This window comes from Nuphar pumila, chromosome 12, assembly GCF_984573655.1.
Source record: "Nuphar pumila chromosome 12, dmNupPumi1.hap1.1, whole genome shotgun sequence".
Classification (NCBI taxonomy): domain Eukaryota; kingdom Viridiplantae; phylum Streptophyta; class Magnoliopsida; order Nymphaeales; family Nymphaeaceae; genus Nuphar; species Nuphar pumila.
In genome coordinates this window covers 39,376,574-39,387,562 of record NC_143260.1, presented here as the reverse complement: position 1 = coordinate 39,387,562, position 10,989 = coordinate 39,376,574, and the positions used below count along the sequence as shown (strand labels likewise).

Below are 10,989 nucleotides of genomic sequence, written 5' to 3'. Positions count from 1 at the left end.
AGCCTGGTATAGTTTGTGAAATTTTATATCAGATCCGAGTTTTGATTAAATTCAGCAAATTTTCAATATAAAAATAATAAAATATTATTTTACCATTCATGTAATTCTTATAGGATCCGGATATGATTTCTCTTATGGTGGGTCTGATTAGACTTGGGTTGGGACCTTATACCATAATCTCAAATCAATTTAGGATCTGATTCTACCTAAGTCCGAACAAAACCCGGCCCGTTGAGAGAGGGAGGATTTTGATTAAGCACGAGAAATACGAAAGTTTCAAATTTCTCACGAGAATGCGGCAACCGTTATTTTGACGTTTTAAACGTTTCTCACCATGAATTGCAATTTGATCATGGATCGGGTCGTAAACTCGATCCATTCTCACTGGCGTCCCAAGCCCTATATAAGGAGGGCTTTCCACTTTCTACTTCTGCAATCAAAATCATTGAAGAAGAAGAAGAAGTGGAGGAAGGAGGTAGAGAGGATGGATGGAGAAGACGAGGCAGAGCTGTATGAGGGGGTGAGGGCGCAATTCCCCCTCTCCTTCGGCAAGCAAGCCAAGCAACAAGCCTCTCTGGAGGCCGTCCACTCCGCCACCCGCCGCCCCCAGCAGCCCTCCCTCCCCTTCTCCAAGGGTTGGCCCCACCTCCAAAACCCTGATTCCGGCGATGCCGAAAACCCTAACCCTAGACGCTCCCGAAACCCCATTTCCTATGGTGTAGCCGGGCCTCACCGTTCTGAGGAGTCCGGCGATGGAGAGCGGCCGCCGAAGAACCATCCAGACGACCTGGCAGAAATCGGTGTGAGCCGAGGCGGCAATGATTACGACGACGATGGAGTGATGATCGGGCCTCCCAGGCCACCTCCTGCCGCGGGAGGTGGGGATGAAGGCGACTATGGAATGATGATCGGACCTCCCAGGCCGCCTCCTGCCGCGGTGGATTCTAGTTCCGAGGATGGCGATTCGGATGGAGAAGGGGATAACCTGCATAGGATTCCCATGAGTAACGAGATTGTTCTCAAGGGGCACACTAGGGTACGCCCATAGAGTTATGCTCTTGCTTTTTCATGTTTTTGAGAATATCTGGTTTCTTAAGATTAAAGTTAAACTTCAAATTTGTTCTTAAGATATGTCTGTTTGTTGTATATGCAGATATGTATGATTTTTCTTCTTGCTTATAGGTTTTCTTATTCTGCTTTAGCATTAGAAGTTTCGGTGGACCACTTCTTGAATTCTTTTTTTCCAACACCCACAATTTGCCTTTTGGTAATTTTGTACTTTGTCGTTTAGGTGTGATTGAACTTCTTGAGAACTACAATAATGAAGAGAAGGATAGAAAATGTGTACTCAGACTACGATTGAGAAATATGTCGAGGTTCCTGCAGTCTGCCCATCTTCCTGACTCATCTTCTCATGTTTTTGCTTGCTTTAACTCTTTCTTTCTTGACGGTTTAGTTGGGTGTTTATACTTTATATAGGTCGGAAATAAGTATGGGCGTTTTTGAATTTCCTACTGTTACTAAGGGCCTGTTTGGTTACAAGTCCAGAAGTTTAATTTTCTGGTTTCATATTTATACAAGTTTTTAGAACCACAATTTTTTTACTTCTAAATAATTAAAGTGTTTGGATGTACTTCAACATCTGGAAATATTATCCAGATTTTCATTTTGCTCACGTTTGGTTGGTTATATGTAAATCTTGATTTTTTGCTTGCTACTGCCAATAAGTTATATGACATTACCAAGCCATTCAAGAACAAAATTTGCTAGGATGTAACATAAAAAGCTACCTGAAACCACTGACAATTTTATAGGGCTCAAGCAAAATTCAATGATCTAAGCAAGCTGTTGAATCTTTTTGTCCATAATCAGTTGTTCAGAATTTTGATACAAAGGAAATGAAAAGGTAAACGATTAAATAATTGGTCAAAATGAATGAAAAACAAAATTACATGCTAATTCATGATAAGACAATTAGCATCTCTTTCAGACATTACAACAAACAGGTGGGGCACAAGCTCCCATTCCTCACATGTTACAAAATGAAGAATTATCACATTCAGAAAAAAAGACATCTGCAAATTTGGTTTAGGAGGAGGAGGAGCGGTACTGGGCACAGGTTGCTGAGGAGGCGGTCTATGCTGGCTGGAAAATGTGATGGTGGAAATTTCCGGTGGGAAATTTATCTCTAGCAGGTGGGCGTTGGCTACAAATTTAGGTGTGTAACAGGGTGGCGTGGGGGCTGGGAGGCGGCCGCGTTTCAGATATTCTATTTCTTAGTCTTTTCACAGTTTTTGTAAATCCACTTTCAGGTTTTTATAAATAATCCTATTTTTATTTATTTGATTTTGATATCCAAACAATGAAAAAAATAATATCTAATTTTTTAATTTTCTAATATCTAGTTTATTGAGAGAATTGGGTTTAACCAAACAGGCCCTAAGAGAAAAGAAAGTTTGGCTGGATTTCCTTTTTTTTTCTTGAAAGTAAAGGTACAATTGGATTTATTTTCTTTCCTTAGCAGCTTACTTTAGTGTTTGACTGGCTTGATATTCCTGAGTCATCTAGGTTGAATGAGAGCTTCAATAACTCTAGCAAATCATGGGCGCAATAAGACCAACCCCGCTTCTCTTTCATGTAGTCTTTCTAAAACTTTGTACCATGGACTTACTTTTTCCCAAGAAGCAAGTGTAATTTGAGGAATGTAAAAGATTGTTCAACATTCAGTGACGTTCTTGTGCAGTACAACTATTTTACAAATATATATTGTTCAGTAACTGATATTTTAAACATTGATCCATGATATAAAGGTTGTGTAGCTTTTGAGCCCATTGAAACCCAGTATTGCGTACTGAATTTTTGATGTTACTCTAAATCACACTCATCCATACCGACTATTCAACATGATTCACGGAATTTGAATTTCATTTCTATGAACTGTACTTGTCTATTGTATCGTTACTGAGGAATTTAGTCTCATGGTGATGTTGCAGGTTGTCTCAGCTCTCGCTGTGGATCATACTGGATCCAGAGTTCTTTCTGGTAGCTATGATTACAACGTTCGCATGTACGACTTTCAAGGAATGAACTCCCGGTTGTCATCATTTAGACAGCTGGAGCCATCTGAAGGCCACCAAGTACGCAGCCTAAGCTGGAGTCCTACATCAGATCGGTTTCTCTGTGTAACTGGTTCTGCTCAGGCTAAGGTTCTCCTGAATTCTCTGTTTTGCACTAGCATCTTGTCTGAGATGTTGCTTTATGGAAATTCCTTTGAAGTATCTTTTATACTTAAGTGCTGAGGTGTCATTCTGGCTAGACATTTTGGTACTCAAAAAGCATATTGTTCACCATTTCAGATCTATGATCGTGATGGGCTTACTCTAGGCGAGTTTGTAAGAGGGGACATGTACATCCGTGACTTGAAGAACACTAAAGGTCATATATCAGGCTTAACTTGCGGAGAATGGCACCCAAAAGAAAAACAGACAATATTAACATCTTCTGAGGATGGATCACTACGTATCTGGGATGTAAATGACTTTAAAGATCAAAAGCAGGTCTGTGAGTTTTTATTTCCATTTTCTTGCATATTTGAGTATAAATGTAAGATGTGTAGATTTAGATTGTGAGGGTACATACTCACATAACAAAATTATCTTATTAACATTGATAGAGCAAATGCATGGTGGTATAAGCTGTGAGCAGTAGGGATAAGGATTTACCTTATCCTTTTTCCTAGTTCTGGACATGGGGCTGGCATGACAGAACCTGATCTGATGTCTGCAAACTTGATGAACAGGGCCCAACCCTGATCATGCAATAACCAGGCCTGACCCTTGTAGGGTTTGGCCCAGCCCAGTTATTTTTGGGCTTAGGCCGGGGGCCTGTACCTATAGACAACCCAGTTGGGCCCCATTACCTGATTACTGTTCAGGCAAGGTTGGCTGGCACACCTGCTGATGGTTAAGAGCCAATAATATAAAGGAGGGAGGTCAATCTTAAGGCAAGGAGAAAATGACCCTGAAGTAATCAGATAATCTTCTGATCATGAGATTTCCTCGTGCAACTAGTCAGTGTGCCTTACCTACATTTGGATCTGTATGTGAATGACGTGGGGATTATCAAAGTCATCTTGAAGCCTTCAGCTGTTTCTGTCCAACCTCCTAGCTGCTTTGACCCACCATCTGCAAACAATTTTCTTAATTAATCTTACAAAAGAAAAATAAGTTGGTTCTCCTGTAGCTGTTACCAATGGTGGCAGTAGAGTTTTTTTCAAGTTATGGCTTTAGCAGCATGTACGACAATAAATAGAAGTTGTATGGTGGTAATAGGAGTTTAATATTTTGTGTCCTCTACTCGCGAGAAAAGTGAGAATAGCTGATCTAATTATTTGTTCCTTATGATAGGTTATCAAACCTAAACTTGCAAGACCAGGAAGAGTTCCAGTAACTACATGTGCATGGGGCCCTGAAGGAAAATGTATTACTGGTGGGATTGGAGATGGTTCCATACAGGTAAGATACAGACCCTTTCAGCTTTCAGTAATTCTAGTTTTTGGTTGGCCAGAGGATCACGGCATGATAATTTCTAAAGTTAAGATATTATAAACAAGGGTACTTCTGATGGAATTTGGTCTATTTCATGTTACTATTCAATGGGGGCAGATATGGAACCTGAAGCCTGGTTGGGGGAGCAGACCAGATGCATATGTTGAGAAAGCTCATAATGAGGACATAACAGGGCTTAAGTTCTCTTCTGATGGGCAGATGCTTCTTTCAAGAAGCGCTGATGGTACACTAAAGGTAATCCATTTCTTTTCTTCATATGCATTTGCCCATGTGTGTGTGTGTGTGCGCGCGCGACGAGGGGAAAAATGGGAAGCCTATCTGTCTAACACAGAAATTAAGTGGAAAGTGAGGTCATTCTGGATGTCTACATTTACCCCTCAGCAAGTTGAGGATGGGGAAAACTTGGTTATTTCTCTTCACAAATTGGAAAATTTCTCACATCTGAGAGTGCAGCAAATCTGATATTAGATTTTTGTGATATAACGTGCTTAGGTTTGGGATTTGCGACAGTTCAAGAAGCCTGTTCGTGTCTTTGAAGAATTGCCGAATCACTATTCGCAGACAAATGTTGAATTCAGTCCTGATGATCAGCTAATTTTCACAGGAACCTCTGTTGAAAGAGATGCAAATAATGGAAGCATGTTATGCTTCTATGATGTGAAGAAGCTTGAACTTGTTTCAAGAGTAGGAATATCTCCAACATGCAGTGTTGTGCGCTGTGCTTGGCATTCAAGGCTTAATCAGGTTAGTTATCCTTTTTGAGCAAATAGATGCTTATCGCTTCAGCCAGACACTGTATTCTGGTTGAACTATTTCCAGTTCCCAAATTCTCTCATGGTCTCATTCAAGTTTGCTCCTTTGTCCATGAACATTTAACCTACTTAACTTTTCTAACCATTCTGATTCATTTGTTCTAAAGGTCTTTGCCACTGTTGGAGACAAAAAAGAGGGAGGGACGCATATCCTGTATGATCCTTCCCTCAGTGAGAGGGGCGCTCTTGTTTGTGTTTCACGTGCACCTAGGAAGAAGTCCATTGATGACTTTGAGGCAAAGCCTGTTATACACAACCCTCATGCTCTACCCTTGTTCAGAGATCAGCCAAGCCGTAAACGACAGCGTGAGAGAGTATTGAAAGATCCAATTAAATCACACAAACCTGACCTTCCTGTCACAGGTCCAGGTTTTGGTGGGAGAGTTGGTTCAACTAAAGGGAGCTTATTGACACAGTATCTTCTCAAGGTATGAAAGGCCTATTATTTGCTTTTATAACTTGATTATTGATGATCTGGGAAGTAATTCAAAGTTAATTACAGGAAGGAGGCCTGATCAAGGAAACATGGATGGAGGAAGATCCAAGAGAAGCTATACTCAAATATGCAGATGTTGCTGCAAAAGATCCCAAGTTCATTGCACCAGCATATGCACAAACTCAGCCGGAGCCATTATTTGCAAAGTCGGATTCTGAAGAAGAAGAAGAGGGCAAATAGGGCAAATAAGGGTACGGCACTCTGTATGTTTTATTTGACATGTGTTCTGGAATCTCTGGTGGCCTTTTGAGGTGTTCTGGATAAGTGCTTAGCTTAACATTTTTGCTTGGATTTTGCCAGCAGAATGTCTTGCGACATGCACCAAAATATGAAGTCAGGGGCAGATATGCTGAAAAATTTACACACTTCAGTTTGCCTGCCTGAGGTAATGTTGGGTGGTGTGTTCTTATATGGAATATATTTCAGCACATCTATTTTCTTGTATGGACATTGTTCTACATTGGTAACCATTTGGTTCCAGGCTTACTTCAATTTCTGCAGAGTTCATTTGAAAGATCTTGTAACCTGACATGGATGTATTGTATATATATATATGTGTGTGTGTTACACTATTTGTAAGTGTTGCAATAGGAAATACCCATTAGGGGTATTTTGGTCTTTTTATCTTTTTGTGATTAGTTGTGTTCACTAGGGACACTTTAGGGTTTTTATCTTTTTTATTTTCTTCTTTTTGTCAAGGGCATTACAGTCTTTGAAATGCCCTTATCCATAGAGTGGTTGGGAGCACTCCCAATGGCCCTTTTGGGTCCTCATTGTGTTGGAGGAGTGTGGAGCCTAATATAAATCCCTAATTTCTGCGGATTCAGGGGGAGGGTTGCGGAGGGTGTCGTGCCCCCTACCCGTGAGGTGGGGGTTCGAGAGCGTTAACCTTAGACGATTTTTGGAGGGTAGTTATGTAATTTTACCCTAGACTCTTTGTTATATTCAACAACTAGTTGACTCCTTGTAAAACTTGTAGACTCTTATTTGAAGGAGGCAATCCGGCTCTTATATTGTATCTCCTTTAATAAAGAAGAAAGTTCAATGCGGTCATGGACGTAGGCAATTCTTTTTGAATCATGTAAAATCTTTGTTCTTCGTGTATGAATGTTTTCTTATTTTGCTTTTTCCCGTGTTTGTTTCTTCAATACATCGGTAGTTCGAAGCGTCGTTCCCTAACACATTGTGTATAAATAGGGGATCTGAAGCTTGTCTCAAGCTATTTCAACTCAATAAGAGTTATATTATTTTTTATGTTTTGTGTTCTCTTCTAGGTTGTCGAAGCTCTTATTTGCACTTTGTGCTCGTGTAGTGCCTTAGTGCCTTTTGTATTGTATTGTCCATTAAGTGGACTTGTATTTTGCCTTCCCCTTGTTTCATTATGTTTTCAATTGTTCCATAACTGATGAAACTCTTTTATTTGAAGGAAAAAGCTATTAAGTCTATTCTGTTTTTCTAACACTGACACAGACTTGAGTTGTTTATTTTTGCGATTGTGAAATTGGTAAAGATATGCTTTTGTTCATTCATGTACGTTAGCATGCATAGTGTACCTTTATGCATGAGGCTACTTATGTTCATTTTGTTTATGTTACCTATTTGTTGGTTAACTCTTGACTGATATGTTGCTGGACATTGGTGTTAGCTTTTAGCATTGGGGTGCTATAGGGTTACTGAAAGCGCCATAAGATTAGGGGAAGCATGCTTTCCCGAAGCGCAGTGTGGCGCTTCTAAAATGCATTGGGAAGCATGCTTTCTATTTAGGGGAAACTTGCATCTCCTTTTTTTTTCTTGTTTTTCATTCTTTTTCATTTTTTTTGCTTTCGGTTAGCTTCCTAGGTCGCTTTCGGTTCACTTCTTAGGTCGCTCTCAATTTGCTTTTCGTCTTACTTTTGAGACGATTCTTAGTTCGCTTCTAAGTCATCCCGCGTTTTCCGCTTCCTAAAATTTTGGAAGTGCCTCGCTTCTCGAATCGCTTTCGCTCCCACTTTCTTGATTGACAACATTGCATCATTTTATATTGTTGTGCTACAATATTTCCTCTGTTGACAAATTTTTTGCCTTTTTTTAAATGCCCAATGGATCTTTTGTTTTGCAAGATGGACCAAATGATGATGCAAGTAAATTTATATTCACTCTCGTTGTCTGAACAAGTTTTGGGATTGTTCCTACAAAAAGTAAGGTTGTAGTTTTATTTGTGTGGTCTTATGTTTGAATTTGTTTTTGTGTTGTTCTTTGTAACTTGGGGTTTGTCATTTGATTGCTTGAGTGTTGAGTGGAAAACTGCCCATCTGGCCACGAACTTCAAAACTTTAGTCAATTGAACGATATTGTTAGAAGGCTCTTTTTTCCTATGATTTTATTATTATAGTACAATGATAAGCTGTCACATTGGTACGGGTGTGGGTATGAGTGCGGGTGCGGAGATGCAGTGCTTTAAAAAAACTTAGGTGCAGGGGTGTGGGAGGGTCAACAACAACTACTACTACTACTACTACTTCCACGCCTTCATCCCAAAACAATTGGGGTCGGCAATATGAACCAAAAAAAGGAAATCATTCTGGGTCTTCCACATGAATCCTTCTCTTCCAATCATTTCTATCCAATGCCATGTCCTCGGTGAGGTTCAAAGCATTCATATCCTTTCCTATCACCTCCATCCATGTCTTCCTAGGACTACCCCGACCTCTTTTAACTAATATATTTTCCCATTTCTCCATCCTTCTAACTGGAGCATCATTAGGTCTTCGCCGAATATGTCCAAACTACCGTAAACGATTCTCTCTCATCTTATTTTCAATTGGTACAATGCCTACCTTCTTACGTATCTTCTTGTTCCGAATCTTATCTTTTATTGTATTTTCACACATCCATCTCAGCTACACTCATTTTTTGAATATGATGTCTCTTGGCAGCCCAACATTCTGTACCATATAGTAAAGCGGGCCTAATAGTCGTCCTATAAAACTTTCCCTTCAACCGCAATGGCATTCTACAATCGCACAACACTCCAGTTGCACTCTTCCATTTCATCCACCCAACCTTTATCTTATGATTTACATCTCCATCAATTTCTCCATACTTTTGAATGATAGATCCCAAATAAAGCTATGTCACATTGGTACGGGTGTGGGAGGGTATATATATATATATATTATCAGTTAATGGTAATACTAATGAAATAAAAATTTATTATTATGTCATCGATTGATCATTCATGCAATAAATCAAATTAACAATCTACCATTGCTATTCTTTATCAATAAAAACTAACACCACAATTAAATTAACCTAAATATATTATGATTACGCCAAGTGAATTAAGAAAACAGAAAACAATCAAACAAGTAAAACAAGAAAAGTAAATTATACAATGCATAATTACGTATAAAAAATATATCCTACATAATGTATATGACAATGAGGTAATGATCCTAATAATTTTTTGTTTCATCATCAAATTCATCATGAGAAGGAAGAATAGACTCGGATAAGTCCATGTTTATAATGTTGAAATCATGCTCCCCTTCTAAGTCACACTAAAATTTAAAAATGTTAAATACTTACATATTTAAATGAAGAAACTAAGAAATAGTCAAATAACTAAGAAATTAATTAGTACTTGTATTCCTCATTGATTCGCGAAAATAATTTAAGATTGGAATGAACATAGACTAAATTTTCAGGTTTGCTGATGAGTTTGTTTCTCTTCGTATTGTGGATTTGGGCATGAGCATATGTGATCTAATTTCTTTCACAACAAGATGAACTAGCAGTCTGAGATAACAATCCTAGTGCAAGATGTTGAAAATGAGATATTTCTGATTCATATGTTGACTACCATGTGATAAGATTTATATCCTCCTCCTCTCTCGCTATTAATGATTGTCCATATAACCTCGAAGAGAAAAAATTTCAAACTGTTGTGTCACTTGCTTTATAATATGTGATTCTCGATAAAGACTTGTCATACACATATTTTCATAGCTTGATAATTTTGTGTCTAAATTTGGAGGGAAACCCTACACTACCTTCTTGCCATTTCTTTGCATAATATTTAAGATTAAGCGAATGTGTTATGCAATGCAAATGAGTGTTGTTCTTATCCCATCTTCTAACTAAAATTGAATGTATATGATTAAATTTTTTTGAATCATCTATTGTAGGATTTTTTCAGCTTGAAAACTTTCATTTGAAATTTTTTAATCATATTATCTCACATTTCATAAACTTTGTGAAACATAAGCTCATCATTGTCAACTTCTCTCTGCATTTCTCAAATAGGCTACGTAAACTCAAGTACATGACTTTATATCAAAATTCATCATGAATAATGAATTTTTTAATTTCTTCTACCTTAAAAACATTAACAACACGATAGAATGTCCAATTATCATCAATCACCAAGTTAACCAAAGCGTTCTTGACTTTCTTAATTCTTTTCACTATCACAATGATGAACACAAAATGTGTTTCAGCAACTTTCAACAATTTCATATCAGAATGCTTATTAAATATGATATTAGCATGATGGTGGTTCACAACAAAATTTTTAATGCTTTTGACATTTTTTCTAATTTCTCAATCCATGAATATAAAACATATGCGGGTGAATTTTCTTCTTCTTTTGGGTTGCGGATACTCTTGAGGGCCAAATTCAAGCTGTGTGCTATAGAGGGAGTTTAAAAAATGTAAGGATAGTCACTCTCCAAACTCAATGATGTATTTTACAAACTAAAGTATTGTCTGAGATGATTTGCACTAGTTTCTGATTACTTACTTTTTTATTATTTCTATAAACAATATTTCAAGTACTCAACATTTTTATATTGCCTAAATGTATCAACTGCTTTCAAGAATACTAGGTCACTAAGCGAAGGAATACTGAAATTTATCAGTGGACGCCTTTGATTATTTGCTCACCCATCAGAAACAATGAAAACTCTATTTTGTTCTCATGAAAATTTCTTAATCTCTAGCAATCTCTCAACATTTGTTATTTCTTTTGTAAGAATTATCGCTCCTAGTTTTTCTGAGCTTTGCATAATCACTTAGTTACAATTTGTCAGTGAAGTAATTAAATCTTTCAAATAAGGATAACTGCATTAAATGA

The 10,989-nt window shown here is 37.9% G+C and overlaps 1 protein-coding gene across 2 annotated transcripts; it reads left to right on the top strand.

Annotated features, from left to right (window-relative positions):
* The first annotated feature begins 440 nt into the window (after positions 1 to 440).
* LOC149820794 (Transducin/WD40 repeat-like superfamily protein) lies at positions 441 to 6,498 on the top strand. 2 transcript variants are annotated; one of them, XM_089982048.1, is made up of 9 exons: positions 441 to 1,036; positions 2,994 to 3,206; positions 3,357 to 3,557; positions 4,407 to 4,514; positions 4,665 to 4,802; positions 5,061 to 5,312; positions 5,488 to 5,808; positions 5,883 to 6,067; positions 6,180 to 6,498. In XM_089982048.1, the coding sequence occupies exons 1-8, from the start codon at positions 485 to 487 to the stop codon at positions 6,054 to 6,056; spliced, it is 1,959 nt and encodes a 652-aa protein (XP_089838174.1). In that variant the 5' UTR covers positions 441 to 484; the 3' UTR covers positions 6,057 to 6,067; positions 6,180 to 6,498. The 2 variants fall into 2 exon arrangements, with proteins under 2 accessions (XP_089838174.1, XP_089838173.1); XM_089982047.1 differs by having other exon boundaries at positions 6,177 to 6,498.
* Positions 6,499 to 10,989: the final 4,491 nt, after the last annotated feature.